Source organism: Phascolarctos cinereus, unplaced genomic scaffold (genome assembly GCF_003287225.1).
Source record: "Phascolarctos cinereus isolate Bilbo 61053 unplaced genomic scaffold, phaCin_HiC Scaffold_2;HRSCAF=192, whole genome shotgun sequence".
Taxonomy (NCBI): domain Eukaryota; kingdom Metazoa; phylum Chordata; class Mammalia; order Diprotodontia; family Phascolarctidae; genus Phascolarctos; species Phascolarctos cinereus.
The window spans coordinates 59,598,868-59,616,613 of NW_027555625.1; the positions used below are offsets into that span (position 1 = coordinate 59,598,868).

General features: G+C 48.2%; 2 protein-coding genes across 6 annotated transcripts in view; both read right to left on the reverse strand.

Annotated features, from left to right (window-relative positions):
• NECAB2 (N-terminal EF-hand calcium binding protein 2) overlaps positions 1–4,247 on the reverse strand; it is a 51,566-nt gene extending 47,319 nt beyond the window's left edge. The window contains exons 1-2 of the mRNA XM_020989270.1: positions 4,016–4,247; positions 1,529–1,553 (exon numbers count right to left, since the gene is read on the reverse strand). Coding sequence (XP_020844929.1) covers positions 1,529–1,553; positions 4,016–4,246 — 256 coding nt within the window. The 5' untranslated portion in view covers position 4,247. The remainder of the gene's footprint in view (positions 1–1,528; positions 1,554–4,015) is intronic.
• A 2,057-nt stretch (positions 4,248–6,304) lies between these two features.
• OSGIN1 (oxidative stress induced growth inhibitor 1) overlaps positions 6,305–17,746 on the reverse strand; it is a 48,024-nt gene continuing 36,582 nt past the window's right edge. For all 5 annotated transcript variants that reach the window (XM_020989271.2, XM_078149405.1, XM_078149406.1 and 2 more), the window contains 5 exons: positions 13,806–13,895; positions 10,938–11,074; positions 10,370–10,561; positions 10,062–10,153; positions 6,305–7,760 (listed from right to left, as the gene is read on the reverse strand). In XM_020989271.2, the coding sequence (XP_020844930.1) occupies positions 6,812–7,760; positions 10,062–10,153; positions 10,370–10,561; positions 10,938–11,074; positions 13,806–13,848 (1,413 nt within the window). In that variant the 5' untranslated portion in view covers positions 13,849–13,895 and the 3' untranslated portion in view covers positions 6,305–6,811. The remainder of the gene's footprint in view (positions 7,761–10,061; positions 10,154–10,369; positions 10,562–10,937; positions 11,075–13,805; positions 13,896–17,746) is intronic.

Consider the following 17,746-nt stretch of genomic DNA (forward strand, 5'->3'; position numbering starts at 1 on the left):
TTACCCTAGATGCCCATTTGGGGGTTGGGCTTTATTGGGCCTTATTTTTCATGCACGATGACTTTGCCCTTCTACACCCCTGCCCTTGCCAGCCCAAGGCTCAGCGGGGAGCTTGTGGGTTCTTGGCAGTCTTGCCAGCCACCCACTGTCCCCATGCCCCCCAAAGAGAACTCCAATTCCAGCTTCAGCTCGAGCCTAGGGTTTCACCTCCCCCTCCTACTTCATGCTCAGTGGGACTGAGGCTGGGAACAGCTCAGCTCCTGCAAGAGGGTGGGAGTGGGGGAGGTGGGGCTAAGGGGCCCAGATACTTGAACGACCTGTAATTTCATCAGTGTGGGTGCTTTCCGCTGTGACATTAATCACAACCTCTTCAAATTATAGGAGCATAGATTTAGAGCTGGAGGGGACCTTAGAGGCCACTGAGTCCATTCCCTTCATTTTAGTGAGGCCCAGAGAGATTAAGTCATATGGTTAGGGTCAAACAGCAAGAAAATGTCTTCTGTGGGGATTTGAAACTAGGTCTTCCAGAGTTGTTGTGACCAGAAAACATTAATCTCCCAAAGGCCAACATGGTAATTAGCTTTCTCTGAGCTTAATTAGGTTGGTACTCTGGAATACTCCCAGATTTAAAACCTTCCCAACCTGGAAGGACATGTTGGCATTTGTACTCTGTGGGCACAGTCTTTGACAGGCCAGGTTACCCTCAAGACAGGAAGTAGTATGAGAGGAGGGCTTTGTAGAAGAAGGGGGCAGTGAATCAATCAAGTGAGAGAAAGTAACAGGCCAAACCCAATCCTAACCCCAGGAGGCCCCAGCATTTGGCCCAGTCCATCCCTCAGTCTGGCCGCACAGAAAATCTCAGTTGTGCTGTCTTTCACCCAGCATGGTCTTCGTGTCTCCCTCTTCCCTCCCTTTCATGCGCCACTTAGAGGCCACTGAGTCCATTCCCTTCATTTTAGTGAGGCCCAAAGAGATTAAGTCATATGGTTAGGGTCACACAGCAAGAAAATGTCTTCTGTGGGGATTTGAAACTAGGTCTTCCAGAGTTCACTGGAACTCTGTTCACTGGGCTGTCCAAACCTTCCTGCAAGCCCTTATCTCATTGGTTCAGCCCCAGTCCCCAGTAAGGCCCTTCCCTTCATGAAGTCATAGGTGAGACATGGGAGCCTAGGGTCTGCAAGGATGGGATATGCCTGGCCCATCCTGGGCTTTGTTGATTCTAACTTGGAGGCAGAGGTAAGACATTCTAGGTTTTCTGCCTCTATAGTACGGATCCTTAACTGGTGGGGCTTTTTTTTTTTAATATCCTGGAATCTTTTGGTGGTCTGAGGAAGCCTATGGACCCCTTCTCAGAATCACGTTTTTAAATGTATAAAATAAAATTTGTAAGATTACAAAGGAAGCCAATTATACTGAAATACAGTTATCAAAGTATTTTTTTAAAAAGTTCACAGACCCTAGGTTAAACACCCCCGAAATAGGGTCTCTCCCCCTCTTCCTGTGCTGAGCTTTGCCAGGGAGTACTCACCATTCTTGTCAGCCCGGCGGAAAATCTGCAAAGAGGGGAGAATCCAGGTTACTTTTGAGGGGAGGGGGAACACTCCCATTTCCCTGATCTCAGGGCCTGTCCCCCAATCCCTTTTACCCACCTAAGGGAGAAGCTTGAGGGGCCAAAGAAGTAAGATGGATTGAAGCACATATAGTCTCAGAAACTTACATATTAATATACACAGAGTCTCATTCATCTATAGATATGACCACAGGCATTCATACATACATATAGAGTCACAGTCATAATCACAGAGACACAATTAACACACAGTCGCACACACATACATCCCCTTATACAAATAAGGTCAGCTCCAGACAAAACTGGGAAGTGAGACAAGTTGTCAACCTTCTCAACTCCTATTCCTCCTACAGAGAATTTTCTCTATTTAATAAAAAGTAAATCCTGGAAGAAATCTCAAGGAATGAGTATCTAAAGGTGGAACTTCAGGCACCATGAAAGGTAGGCAGGGGAGTTATTTTATTAGGGTACCCCCTTCACAGAAGGGATTTTCTACTGTGCCTATGGATGAGGGCAGCCCTGTGCTGTGTGTAGCCTGCGTTCCATGCTTGGGCATGCGCACGCGTGCGCGCACGCACGCACACACACACACACACACACACACACACAGAGGAATCATAGAATTTAGAGCTAGAAGGAATTTATGAGACATATAGGAATGCACACAACCATGAGCACACACTCACTCAAGTCTTTTGAGCCTGGGCAAAGACTGGAGACTCAGATATAAAGGACCTGAGAGTCTGGAAGAGAAACAGAGGCCATGAAGTGACAAATCAGGGTTCAAAGGAGTGGGGGAGAACTGGCAGTATGGGTTCTAATCCCAGCTCCAATACTTGTGTGATACTGACAAGTTTCCTTCTGTGAGCCTCAGTTTCCTCATCCATAAAATGGGGATATTACTACTTGCTCTATATGACAGAGTTTAAGGAAAACACTGTTATAGCAATATTATATAAATGAGTTACTACTACTACTACTACTACTACTACTACCACTACTGCTGCTGCTGCTGCTGCTACTCTACTACCACCACCACCACCACCACCACCCAGGACTGAAGGGTCTTCAAGTCACAAATTTCCTAACAGCAACATAGTAGGACCTGTGTCTTTTCCCTCCATGATTTCCTGCCTGGATAGTCTGTGCCCTTAGAATCCTCATTCCTGGAGTAGCCTTGGTTACCAGCCTGAGAGTCATTTGCTGTCCATCAGTATCTGATTTCTGAGAAGGGGGACAGAGAAGAGATAAAGGACAAGAGCCTGTCCCTTTTCTAGGTGTAAGGAAACATAGGCAGCCCCTGATTTGTGTAGAATCTTAGAAACTAGAATTCCATAAGTCATCCAATCCAAAATCTTTTTAGAAATGACTGAAGGGAAATGACTTGCTCAGATGTACAAAGAGAACCCAAACCTTTCACTTCAGTGCTTCCATCCCAAGGCAGAGTCAGGTCAACTAGGGGATACTCAGAGCCATATAAAGCCTTGCCCCCAGGACTCCGAAAGAAAATTCGGAAGTAACCTTAAAAGGTGGGGAGCACGGGAGGGTCGGGGTTCTAGGTTCGATCTCTCTCATAGGAATATCTCTTCCCTTCAGCCCCATACTTTCTGCACACACACGTCCACCACTGCTGAAGAGAAAGAGTGTGAGATCTGAACCACATCTGGTTGGGAAGAGGAGACCCCAGAAATCTACCCCCTCGACCCTGCCCCATAACCAACATGTCTACACTGATTGGACCAAACACCTGGACTCAGCATTCCCCAATCACCCCCTTAAACGCGACCCCAACTAAACAGATTCCTAAAGCTGGGCAGGTGTCCAGGGTGGCAAACCAGGTCCGAGGAAAAGAAGGGAAATTGAGGGGCGAGGGTCAGAGAGTCCTATTAGAAGGGGGAGGAACTCTGGAGAGAGACTGTGATCAAGGAAAAGTATTGAGGAAAGCGCCAGGATCTAGAGAAGGGACTGTCCCAGTAAGGAGGTCTGGATTCAGGGAAGGGCTGAGATAGAGAGGCTGCAGATTCAGAGAGGTCTAGAGGTGGGGAGACGATCGGAGCTTAGTCTTGGGAGAGGAGGCGAGGGTGGGGGTGGAGTGGGGTGGGGTGGGGGCGGAGAGGCAGGGAAGTGGGATGGAGTAGGGATTGAGGATCCCTCGGGATGGGAAAGGGAGCAGGATCTGATTTAGGGAGAGGAGGGAGGAGAGAGCCCCTAAGAGAAGGGGAAGCTTTCATGGGATCCCGAAGGATGGAAGACGGGAGCAGGGGGCTAAGGATAGATGTGAAGGGGCAGCTAAGATCGTGTGGGAATCAGAGATGCCGAGACCGTAGGGGGACGGTGTAGGGATGGGGAGAGGTGGAGAGGAAGAGAGGTTTGGGATAAGGGTGGGAGAAAAGGAGGAGGAGGAGGACGAGGAGGAAGAACCCCGGGCCAGGGAGGGCTACTCACGTCCAGGATGACCGAGGTGCCCCTCCGGGGCGGGGACGGGGGCGGCGGCGGGGTGGGACAGAGCCCTTGGCCAGTCCTGGCCCCCGGCCCGTCGGCCAGCGGCTCCCGGGGTTCGCCCATCCTGGCTCCCACCCAACGGAGCAGCCCCCCCAGCGCCCGGCCCTGCGGCGGCGGCTCCCGGAGCAGTCTGTGCGCGCCGGCCCTGCAGAGGCGCGCCGCCCGCTCACACATCGCTCGCGCAGCGCCCGCCTCCCGCCTCCCGCCTCCCTCCCGCCGGAGCCACCGCCGCCGCCGGCCCGACCCCCGCCCCCGGCTCCAGCGCCCGCCCGCCCACGCGTGGCCACCTCTCCCAGCCCGCTCCGGGCGGTGCCGGCGCTGCAGACCCCGCCCCCCCGGACACCGCGTGGGATGCGGGACTCGGGACGCTGGACCCAGGCTGGGGGGCGGACAGGACCACGGCGCCCGGGAGGGGGGCGCTGGAGCCGGGCTTGAGCCTCCATCCCCGTCCAAACTCGGACCCCAACTCCCCTGGACACCCCCCCCACACACACACGTCCTCCCTCCCTCTTATTTCTGAGGATGGTGGGGGTGGGGTAGGGCTAGGGGCTGAGTCCCAGCGGGAATAACTGCGAGGCGCATTAGGACAGTTGGAATCCGTGAAGTCAGGAGTACGGTCTGAGGCTGGGAGGGGGAGAGGAGAGGTGTGCTGCGCTGGCCAGGGCCTCTCGTACTCAGCATCTAGGAAGGGATGGAGTCCAGCCTAGGAGTGCCCCTGAGGCCTCCAACACATCGATCCTTCCTTGCATCTTTCCTTGTCTCTGATTCCTCAGATGGCAGGGACAGGCAAGTAAAGAAGAGTTTCCCTAAGTCAGGCGCTCCCTCTGCCGGCCAAAGCCCCAGAACTCTCTCATTCACGCCACTCCCCCGACTCCTGGAGCCCTCACACCCCTCCCAGGGCCCTTCACTTACACACTGGTCCCTTCCCATCCCACCATTCACTCACTCACAGGGCTACCAGGTGAGATGGAATCCCACTTCAGACACTTACTAGCTGTGTGACCCTGGGCAATCACGTAACTTCTGCCTCCCTGTGTACATATCTGTAAACTGAGATCTAAGAAATGGGGGAAAAAAATAAAAGGCTCTGCTAGTTTTAAATTTATTATCCCTTTACATCCCATCACCCTGCTGTCACTCTCTCTCTCGGGATAGCACTCGGGATAAAAACAAACAAAAAACCAAAACACCAAGAAAGTCTGTCCTCAAGGAGCTTACATTCTGAGGAAATGTATGCAGTGTGGATAAATAAAAGTAAATTCAAGATACATACAAATTAATTTCAAGAATGACAATGCTAACAACTAGGGAAACATGAAAGGTTTCATGTAGGAGGTGACACCTGAAAGAGGCATCGGTGAAGGGACAGCATTCTAGATGTGAGGCACCACTGGGGTAAAGGGATGGAGGTGGGAGATGCTCATATATGGGGAACAGCTAGTATGCTAATTTGACTGGATCCAGAATCCTATGAAATAAGACCGGAAATGTGGTTGAGAGCCATGTTGTCATGGGCCTTAAATTCTAGGTGGAAGATTCTCTGTTTTATTTGGGAAGCCATAGGGAGCCACTGAGGATTTTGGAGGATGCAAATGACATGGTCAGATTTGTGTTTTAGGAATATCGCCATCAATGTGTCAGCTTTAGGGAGGATGGATTGGAGAGGGGAGAGGCTCTTGTTGTTTGTCATTCATTCTAGAGGAGGACCGTGACATCAGGAAGGTGATGCCATGACTTGCTAGTGAATTGGCTTCAAGTGAGGGAGGGCTGTGCAAAGCCACTCACTTTCTCCTCCAGAGCCATCTGGGTCCGGCGGCCAGATACACATCAGGAGGACTGGAGATGGCCTCATTGAGAGCCATCTGGAAGCAGAAAGGCCAAACAGAGGGCTGTTGCAGTTTTGCAATGGAGAGGTGGTAAGGGCTTGAGCTGGGGTAGAAGCTGAGTGAATAGAGGGGGAGGGGTTAGGTCCAAGATGTTCTGGAGGTAGAACTGACATTATCTGGCCAATGATGGGCCCGGGGAGGTGAGGGACAGGGAAGCTTCCCCTTCCCCTCCACCACACACACCATGTCAGTTTCCCACTTGCTCATTCACACTCTGTCCTTATGACTCCAGCCTATTACTTAGACACAGCCAGAGATTTAGACAACACAGCCTCAGTTTGGGGTCCCTGGGATTGCCACACGAAGACAAGCTGGAACATCACAAAGACAAATTCTCTCCAAGGACTTACTTTGGCAGCCATTTGGTTTATTCAAAGGGTAGTCCTGGGGAAGAGCTGAGGTCAGTAACCTCCTGGGGCTGGGTTCAACCATCAGTGTTGCTCATTGGCCCAGGCTTTGGGGCCTTGAGAGCCTGATGTTGTAGAGGCTTGCAAATCTCCACTTTGGGTTCAGGAAAATTTTGAGCTGGTCAGCACTAAACGTACTTCTCAGACCCTGGTCCAGCCAGACCCACAAACACTGTACTTTTCCCAGGGCATGGGCTCTACCTTTAGGCAGCCCTGACATTTTGGTCTATTAACAAGGAACTGGTCTTTAGAATCACTGCCCTTCCCATCCCTCCCCTTTATACACACACTCCCTCCAGGGAGACATCCCTCTAGGGGAGGCCTATGTTGGGGCCCAGGCTCGTGTCTGAGCCCCAGTCACTGTACCAGGCAGGACTGAGCAGGTTTCCTTCCTTGTCTGAGCTGGGCTGTGAGGCTGGGGGCATGGAGGGTGGGCAGAGGAAGCCCTAGGGGGGCTTCCTGTTTTCTTTCAGCAGGGAGCTGGCTACAGCCAGCGCCCCTCCCTGCACGAATCTCACAAAGTTGTCTCCCACCAGGGGCCCCATGGCGTAGAGGCTCCTCTGTCGAGTGCTCTGGTAGGTGAAGGGGTCGACCTCAATGGGATTCCTCTTGGGGCTGAGCGGTTGGTCTGGGTCCACAGTTAGGTCAGTGCCACCATGGGCCAGGAAGGAGAGGTCGGGGTAGGAGCCGATGAGGACCAGTACAAGGGAGACCCTGAACAGCTTGTGTTCCCCATTGTGGTCCTGGAACACAGCCTGGTGGTCCTCCTGGAAGACCAGGGGCTGATGTTTAGGCAGGCTCAAGTAGCCTTTGTAGGCCGTGGAAGAGAGGACTGATTTCTTCCGCATCATCTGGTGTACTTTTTGGTACTCCGGGTACATCATCTTGGGGAGCTGGTTGAAGATGAGGCCAGGGTCATCCACAGACCGGCGGAATGCATGGATCACTGGGAGGTTGTAGTGCCGAGCATAGAGGATGGCATCGGCGGCTGATAGCCCAGCCCCGACAATGAGCACGGGGTCTGATGTAGGGGTCACAGCCCCAGCCTTCATGGCCTCTTCTAAGGCAGAGAGCTCATAGTGAACATAGGGAAGATCCTCTCCAACGATGCCTAGCCGCGCTGGACTGTCTGATGTTCCCGTGGCCAGGACCACATTGCGGGCACGGAAGCTGAAAGGCTGCTGGCCCCCATCTGTGGTGGTCATAAAGCCGCTCACCACAAACAGGGGGCTCCCGTCCTGCTGGCTCCTGGTTTCCCCTGACTCTGGGCTCTCAATGTCCACGGCTGTGACCACAGAGCCACAGAAGAAGTTGTGGCTGAGTCCCTTCTTCACCACATAGTCCTGGTAATAATGGGCAATGTCCCCAGCTGTGGCCCGGCTGTCCCGCAGGCCCCTGCGATGAGGAAAGTCAGAGGTCAGTCTTGGTGATCTGATCAATGTAGGTGCATGAGCGCTTATACCCTTCAGAAGGTGCAGAAAAGACTGGCCTACAGCTTCCTAGTATATCTAGCTACTCCTACGCAATGGTTGCTTTCCCAAAGGGACTGGCCCATTAGCTTTTTTGAGGACAGAGTGCTGGACTTGGAGTCAGGAAGACCTGAGTTCAAATCCTGCCTCAAAACTTTTATCTGCGTCAGCCACACTTACTGAGTGACCGTGGATGAAACACAACCTCTCTCTCAGTTTCCTCATCTGTAAAATGGGGGTAATAATAGTACTTACCTCTTGAGATTGTTGTCAAGATAAAATGAAATATTTGTAGAAGTACTTTACAAACCTTAAATCTCTATACAAATATATTTTATAAATATATAAGTAATATAAACATATTTTATACATAAAGCTTTCAGTTGTGTTCCACACTTCATGACCCCATTTGGGATTTTCTTGGCAAAGATATTGGAGTAGTTTACCATTTTCCAGCTCATTTTACAGATGAGGAAACGAAGGCAAACAAAGTTAAGTGACTTGCCCAGGGTCACACAGCTAATAAATATCTGAGGCTGGATTTGAACTCAGTTCTTCTTGACCTGAGCAGTCCAATCCCTTCACCTTAGAGTTGAATGAGTAGAGACCCATAACCTAGATGTCTGGGCTCTTTCCCATAAATCCCAGCACTTTATCCACTGTGCCACCTAGCTGCCCCAATATAAATGCTAGCTATTATCTGCAGCCCAACCAGATTGGGGTATGTGATGAGAATTTCTATCCATGCCCTCCCCCTTGAGGGGATGGGGGGTGCAACAAGAGAAAATTGGAAGGGGAAACAGCCAAGGGCAAAAAGGAGGGGGCAAATGTTGAGGGGCAGGACATTCTAGACGGGATTAAGGCAAGGGTAAAGAATGAGGGGATGGGGGCCCATGAGTTGTGTTGGCCAACATAACCTAGGGCTTGGACTTAGAGCAAACTCAGACTACACGTTTTGAGTAATTTTTGTAAACTACATTTTTGTACGCTCATCCCTCTGTTGTGGGGCTGGGAGGTGTGCGGGTGGCTATTCTTTAAGGATCATCGAATGCCAGTGCTGGAAGTGACTTGAGTGTTCATTTAGTCCAATCCCCTCAGTTTAGAGTTGAAGGAGTAGAGACCCATAACCTAGGTCTCCAAGCTCTTTCCCATATATCACTTGGCCCTTTAGCTACTCAGTAAAACGTCCTTTTTGCAGCCTTGCTAAAACATGCCTCCTGCCTCTCAGTGGAGAGGGGACATGACTTGCCAGATGGGGCCAACGTTCTGACTTGTTTTTCCTTAACTGACCTTCTTTGTTAGAAGGCAGGGTTCTACTTTTGTGGAGGAGTGATCACTGGAGAGTAGCAGCAGTGAAAAAAATAAAGAGCATTCATAAAACGTTAAAAAAAATACAAATGAAAAAATCCTGACTTAGTCTCAGGATGTAAGAAGAGACTCTTCGTAAGTAGAGAGGAGTCAGAGCCACGAATTTAGAGAGGGAAGGGACCCGAGCGGCTACTGAGTCCCACGCCCTCATTTGATGCATAAGCAAAAGGAGGTCCAAGGTCAAGGAATTTGCCCACTTACACAGCTAGTAAATGTCTGAGGCAGCACTCGAACACAGGTCTTTCTGATTACTGTGCCACCTTCCGACTCTATGGAGTGGTATGCTAGGGGCTGGTATATGAGGGGATGCGGATGATGACCAGCTCAAGCTTACCACTTGATAGTATGGGAAAAGCTAGAGTAGAGAGGGTGGGAATCAAGGAAGAACGGCAATTGGGAAGCTAGGGACCACAGACTATTCTTTTACAGAGAGCTAGTTGGTACAGTGGATTGAGTAGTAGACTTGGACTCTGGAAGACCTGGCTACAAATCTTCCCTCAGATCCTTAGCTGTGTGACCCTGGACAAGTCATTTACCTTTACAAGGTTGGTGTGAGGATCCAAAGAGATAATGTGTGTAGAGTACTTGGCAAATTTTAAAGTGCTATAGAGCTGTATGCTATTATTGGTGTTGTTGTTATTATTATTATTGTCATCGCCATAGAATGGGCCACCAAAAAAACACACAAACAAAAAAAACCTAAAAGGACCCTGGACCAGATTCAGAGGGGACATTATCTTGGATTCTGGGTCTTCTACCCCAGCTAGGGTTGGGAGAAATGCATTTTTCTGGTTTCGAGCAGCCTTCTTTCCCTAGTTCTCCCTCATTCCTCCCCAGCCAGGCCCCATCTTCTTCTCACCTGCGCTTCCTCCGCATCCAGTCCTTAAATTTCAGGTCAGGGAGCCCCATCCACTCGCCCTGGCTCAAGGTCACCATGGAGCCTTCAATGGACTAGAGAAGAATAAAGTCCTTTGGTCTCTGCTTCCAATCTCCCCCTGACCCTAGGGCCCACCCAAGGGAGGGAAGAATAGGAAGGTCCCTTCAGAAAGACAAGACGATACATTGGCTAGGGGGAGGGACACACAGGGCCACTCACTGGGAGCAATTTTCATCATTTGACTCTCCCAAGTCCCCTGATCTCCCCAAATTCTGTTTCTCCCAACTCACATGCCAGGCACCTCCGGGGAGGTTGCGACCCAGGACCAGGTGGGGGATCATTCGCTCTGCTTGGTGTTCCCAGGTGAGGACAGACTCAGTATTTCCTCCAAAATCTGTATCTGGACGCAGGAGAGCATCAAAGAGCAGGGCCACAGGGCTTTGACTTCTGCCCTCCAAGCCCTCTGACAGATAGTCCAAGTCCTACCAGGGAGAGAAAGATTTCATTCGGAGTTAGAAGGGACCTTAGTGGTCATTGGAGACAACCCCTTCATTTGACAGATGAGGAAACTGAGGCACAAAGAACCTAAGTGACTTGCCTAGGGTTTCTCGATAGGCTTGGCCCAAGAACACAGGAGACCAGTGAGGGTCAGGATAGGTACGAGTCTCTGACCTGTTGACTAGACCCTGCTCGATACTGAAGACCAAGTTGTGGGGGTGGTAAAAGGAAGATACTGATAAAAGTTACCAGGGGTAGACATTAAGTAAGGAAATCCAGAGAAGAGGAGGACCACTAACTCAGGGGGTGAGCGGGTCTCTGTGGAGATCGGGGTGTGCTTATAAAGGTTTCCAGACTGACCTGGTCCAGGATAGAGACATGGGGTTTCTCACTCAACTTCTTCTGCAGGAGGGGGTGTGGGTGGACAGCATCAGCCTTCACATAAGGAGTATAGCCAGAGAGTAGGTAGGACAGACAGATTCCTGAAGGGCCATTGCCTGGTGGGAGAGAAACATGGTGATGGACAGCCCATTGTTACCAAGTCCAATTGCTAAAGGAGAAGAGATGGCTGTCCCAGGACATATCTCTCCATGAAGATCCAGCACTTAAAAACAACATGAAACAAAACATCCACACAATGTTTGCCACAGGGCAAAGTACATGAACCAATGATCTACAGCTCCCCAGACACCTTGTCTATGGACCCAAGCTTGTCTCAATATGAAGAGGCTCAATATTAGCTATGTATTTTATCTATGCCATAGACACAGGCTCAACAGTAGTAGCCTCAATGGCTCTCCCAAGCTCAGCCTGATCTCTCTTTGGCATTTAAAACCCTTTATAGCTTGACCTTTTCCTGTCTTTCCAGTATTCTTATACTTTACAAGTCTCCTGCACATACTGTACAATCCAGCTGTACTCCTGTTCCTTGAACATGTCTCTGACTCCTGCCTTTGTTCTGGCTGTCCTGCATGCCTGGAATACCTTCCTGATGCCTCTACCTCTTAGCTTCCCCAGCTTCCTTCAAGAGTCAGCTCAAGCCCCCCCTTTTACAAGAAGCAGGCATGGTTCCCCTGTCCCCTCAACTCCCACCTGCTTTCCCTCTGAGATTGACTTCCATTCATATCTTAGGATAAATTTATTTGCTCTCCAATTAATTTTAATTTTTTTACTTTATCTTTTATTGAACATTATTTTTGTTGTGTTGTGGCCAGTCAAGAATGTGTTTAGTATTTGTTTTTCTGCATTTATTTGTGAGGTTATATCCCAATACATGGTAAATTTTTGTAAAGGTGCCATGCAAGGTTGAGAAATATATAAACTCCTTTCTCTTCCCATTAAGTAATCACCAGAGAGCTATTATCTCAAATTTTTCTAAAATTCTATTCAGGTCCTTAACTTTTTTCCCTCATTTATCTTTTTGTTAGATTTTTCTAAGTCCAAAAGGGGTATGAAGATGTGAATTTGAAGGCAGATTATTTAGTCACAAACCCTGACTTAAATCTGTTCCTACCTTTAACCCTACATTCTAGGTCTCCTAGAACTATTTCTTTCTTTGTTCAAGAGGTCATCACTATCTCTTTGGCAACTCATACTCCAGAAAAGCCCAGCTGTCTGAAAATTGGCAGCCAACTTGGGTATTAGAATATAAGCCTGGTAGTAAGAATACTATCCAGAAAAGGAGAGCCAAATAATGCTGGGCACTCAAAATATAGGACCCTCTAGTAGCAAAATTGCTGCCTCTTCTCTTGAAAGGCATATGCTAGAAGGGAGACAGGGACTCTCATCCCAACTAATTAGTCCTATGAGTTGATACAAGTATTAACTTTGTTCACCTTCCCTGGACTCTGGGAGGGTCAGCCAACAAATGTGCGGTACAATGAGTTAGGAGAAATCTGTTGGGTTTATACAATAACTAAGGAGCCTGGATCAATATTGTCATTATCCTAACATTCACTAATTTTTTTCTTTTTTTCATGTATTTATTTATTTTTGGTTTTCAACATTCACTTTTATAAGATTTTGAGTTCTAAATTTCCCCCCTTCCCCAGACAATATACAACCTGATATAGGCTATATATGTACAATCACATTAAACATATTTCCATATTAGTCATGTTGTGAAAGAAGAATCAAAACAAAAGGGAAAAACCATGAGAAAGAAAAAAAAGGGGAGAACACAGTATGCTTCGATCTGCATTCAGACTCCATAGTTCTTTCTCTGGATGCGGACAGCATTTTCCATCATGAGACTTTTGGAATTGTCTTAGCTCATTGCATTACTGAGAAGAGCTAACTCTATCAAAGTCGGTCATCGCACAATCACATTCATTATTTTAATAAAAAGTTTACAAAGTCTTGTTCACATGGTCTGAGAACAGAAACAGATATGATTTTACCAGTGGAAATGACATTTCAAAAGATGCATTATGATCTACTTTGCTGCTGCACCCTATCTGACTTACAACTAAAACCTCTTTTATGCGTTGTCTTCATTATTAGAATGTGAGCTCCCCAGGGCATAGGGTGTCTTTACTTTTCTGTTTGTATCCTCAGCAGTAAGTATAGTGCCCATAGTAAGAGTTTAACAAATCCTTTCTTCATCCATCTATCCATTCTTCCTTGTCTTCTCCCCTCTCTCCCTCTTCTTTCTTCTCTCTCCTCTCTTCCCTTCCTCCTTTCCTTTTCCTTCCTTCTTTTCCTCCTTCTTCCCTTCTTCCTTCCTTCCTTCCTTCCTTCCTTCCTTCCTTCCTCCTTCTTCCTTCCTTCCTTCCTTCCTTCCCTCCTTCCTTCTTCTTCCTTCTTCCTTCCTTCCTTCTTCCTTCCTTCCTTCCTTCCTTCCTTCCTTCCTTCCTTCCTTCCCTCCTTCCTTCCTTCCATCCTTCCATCCTTCCTTCCTCCCTTCCTTCCTCCCTTCCTCTATTCCCTCCTCCCTTCCTTCCTCCCTTCCTTCCCTCCTTCCTTCCTTCCCTCCTTCCTCCTTCCCTCCTTCCCTCCTTCCCTCCTTCCTTCCTTCCTTCCTTCCTTCCTTCCTTCTTCCTTCCTTTCTTCCTTCCCTCCTTCCTTCCTTCCTTCCTCTCTCCCTCCCTCCTACCAACTGCTTGAGGTAGGCCCTACAATGTTACTCTCCACATTCTTGACCAGCCTCAGGCCTCATGGCTGGTGATCTTTGGTGCCTAAGCAGTCAAGAAGCTAGGAGACTCTCCTGCCTCAGAAGGGAATACTCACCAATGATGATGACTGGGAGGGGCTCCTTCCACACAAAACACATAGTAGCCACAGGAAAGGGTCTCGAAGCCAGAAATCAACCTGTCAGGGCTGAAGAAAATGAAGATTATTAGGGTGACCCATGCATTGTTAAGCGTGGAGCCTCTCAGCGTGGCCAGCGATGATCCTTGCACCACGTCTACAAGTAAGGAAGAGCATAGAATTTGAGGTTGGAAGCAAGTAGATCGATTACCTAGCCCAACCTTCCCATTTTCCATAAAAGGAACCAAGGTCTATAGAGGGGAAGGGCTTGACCCCGAGCCAAAAAAGGTAGTCAATAGCAGGAAAAGACTCCAGACTAGGTCTTAAGACTCCAAATCCAGTCCTCTGCCCATAGCACCATAGTGGAGGTCCCCATTTTCAGACCTACCCTTTCCAAGTACCACACTCTCTATTCTAGAACCCTGCCTAGGTGGAAAGAGGGGTTCCCTAGAGACTATGGTCCCAGCCTGAGCCCAGGCCAGCTCTTCCCTTCCTCCCAGTCAACTCTCCTATCCCTTCAGTGGTTATCTATGGCTTCCTCTCTCCTTAACCCCAAAGACACAGCAGCAGCTGCCCCTGGTTTCATTTCATGAGCATTCTTGACTTCATCTGATTTTGCATCTTGGATCAGCCCTGACCTGTCCGCCTGTGAAGAACAATCCTCCCCTTCCCTTGCTGGAATTTTTAAAAAATATATTCTTGTTACTTTATGTTAAAGGCATTTTGGCATTGTAAACCTGTAATGATAGGATGCCGGAGGTACGGCATAGGGGTTAATACTTGAGTGACAGCCATCCAACTGGGGAAAGGGTAGAGCTGGTAACCCGGGATGAGGAGGGTTCGGCCATCCATTGGGTTCAAGGTAAGTCAATCATTTCTGCTCTACAAATGAGGTCACTTCCTTGTACTTCCAACAAGAGATAGGTATTTAGAAGGCAGCCCCTAAACAGACTTAAAAAAAAAACCAACCTGGAATGATCAGAGAGATTGCCTCTAGGAAGGAGAGTTATTACTGGAGGGAGCAGATAATAAAGGCGCATAACTTTAAGGAAAGATAAGAGCTGGCGTTGATGGTGTTTTAAGATTTGCAGTCCTTCACGTCCATTATCTAACATCTGTGATCTTCACAGCAATTCTCCAAGGCAGATTCTTATCGCTCTCTTGCAACAGAACCAGTATCTATCAGAGCCCCGCCCCTCCTCTAGCAACAGTAATAATCTACTACTAGTGCGATAATCTCCTAGCGTGGTGTCCCAGTCTCCAATCTGTCCCAAATCCTTCTTATACACAGCTGCCCAAGTGATTTTCCTAGAGTGCAGGTCTTCTGATCGAGTTACCCCCTCCCCAGTAAATGCCCATGGCTCCCTAATTGATTCTAGGATCACACAGGAACTGTGTAGTGTTTCAGAACCTGGCCTTCCAGCTAGGACATGCAGGGGATAGAACCCTGGGCTTGGAGTCAGGAAGACCCCAGTTCAAAACCAACTTCAGACCCTGGGCAATTCATTTTCATCTCTGCCTGCCTCAGTTTCCTCAATTGTGAAATGAAGATAATAAAAGCATCTCCCTCCCAGGATCAAATGAGTTTAGCATAGTGTCTATCACATAGAAAGTACCTAATTAACCCTGTTTCCTTCCTTCATTCTGGCACTTTATGGCCCAGTCAAACTGACCTTTGATGTTTCTCATACACAAAAGTGGAGTTCCCACTTGTCTCTTCTGTCTGGAATGAACTTCCTCTTTAGTAACACCTACCTCCACAGCTCAGCTCGAGGGTCACTTCCTAGCAGGTCACCTTCCTGATTCCCCAGCTGCTAGAACCTCCCTGCCCCCAAATTACCTTATATTTGCTAGATTTTGTTTGGGCAGCTAGGTGGTACAGTGGATAGAGTGCTGGGTTTGAAATCAGACATCTTCATGAGTTCAAATTTACTCCCAGATACTTACTGGCTGTGTGACCCTGGGCAAGTCAATTCACCCTGTTTGCCTCAGTTTCCTCATCTGTAAAATGAGCTAGAGAAGGAAATGGTAAACCACTCCTGCAGCGCTCTGTAGGCAAAGCACCATGCTAGGTGCTGGGGATACAAAGAAGTAAATGAAACAGTATAGATCCTCAGGGAGATTACATTCTGAGGAACATATGTTAATCATTTAAAGGAACCAAATACACTTAGCCTGAATAAGAGAAAACTTGGATGAGATATGATAACTGTCTTCAAGTATCTGAAATGGAGAAGAGATTAGAATTGTTGGCATAGTCCCAGAGGGGAGCTAGGGGGTGGGAGTTGAAGTGAAGTGGGTTCCAGTTTAATATATGAACATCCTAACTATGAAAGCAGCCCCACAGTGGAATGGGAGGCCTCAAAAGGTAATAAGTTCTTTGTTACCAGAGTTCTTCAGCATCTGAACAACCACTTACTAAGGGTGTGGGAGGATTTCTACAGGGCATAGGCTGGAGGAGATGATTTCTTATGTACCTACTAGCTCCAAGACAATCACATTTTTACAATGAGGAAACAAAACTCTGAGTAGGAGAGCAAAGCCTTGAAATGGACTTGTTTAGAGTCTAGAATATGGTTTACTGATCCAAATGTAACTTAAGCCTAACTATGGCTGAGCAGGGCGAGATCAGCCTAAGTGACTTTTCGAAGCTCAGCCTTATTTTGGGTGGATGGAAGGGAAGACACTTGGGAGCCCCAGGACCATCCCTTCTGGCTTCCTGAGGCCAGCACTCTGTCCACTGCACCACCTAGCTGTTCTCAAATCCTGGCTGTGGATTGTTCCAACTCTTGAGCTCTCTCCACCAGACCACACTGCCTCAGTTCCCTCTTTTGTTAAGAAAAAAAAAAGAAAAAGAGTTGAACTGGACATAACTCTAAGGTCTAAGTCCTATGATCCTGGCCTGAGCCTGCTTAGGCCCAACAGGCTTCAAAGACAAGGTCAGAGGCTGAATCCCAGAAAAAGGACACCTGTGGCTTTGAACTCCACCCTCACAGCAGGAAATTGGATTCTCCCCCAAGGGAGTAGGTGTGGAGAAGGGCAGGTGTTCCCTGGAGGCCAGGGATTGGGACAAGCAAGGGGCAACATTCCTGGCTCATGTACAGGAGATCTCAACTCCTCTCCACCATCCCTGAACCAAGGTTCATTCACCTTAAGGCAGCTGCAGCTTCACTGCTCATCCTAAGGAATTGTGGCGGGGCTGGTTTGGGTGCCAGGGCCACACCTCTCAGAACCCACCTTCAATAACTTAAGACTATACTAATGGCACTGTGAACCAACTAGAGACGCCCTGGGCAAAGATGGGAGGTCAGCGGTGTTCTCACTGGGAACCTAGGACTTGGGAATTTAGCTAAAAGAGAGTTTAGAGTCTAATCTAATCTCATTTTACAGAAGAAGAAACTGAGTCCTACAGAAAAATGACTTATCTAAAGTGAATTCCTTGATAGCAGGGACTTTTTTTCCTTCCTTTTTCTTAGTATCACCAATGCTTAGCATAGTGCCTGGCACATAGTAGGTGCTTAATCAATGCTTTAATAGTAGGTGGCAGAGCCTGCCTGGTTTTGACCCAGGTCTTCTGACTTTAAATTCAGTCTTCTTCGTACACCACAACCATTATTATCATAAAGGCTAACATCTATTTTAAGGCTGGCAAAGGCATGTCCTGAAGTGGTTATCATTGTTAATTACTGTTGAATTCACAATAAAAAATAAAATGTTTAAAAAAGCTTTGTAAAGCATTCTGCATCCATTATTTCCACTAGATTCTTACGAGATCTACCTGGAAGGTAGATATTGTGATCCCTATTTTACAGATGAGAGAATTAAGGCTCAGAGAGGTTAAGTCACTTGCCCAGGGTCACACACTAGTCAGTGTCAAAGGCAGAATCTGAATCCAAGTCAGGAAGCACTGTACTTGTGAC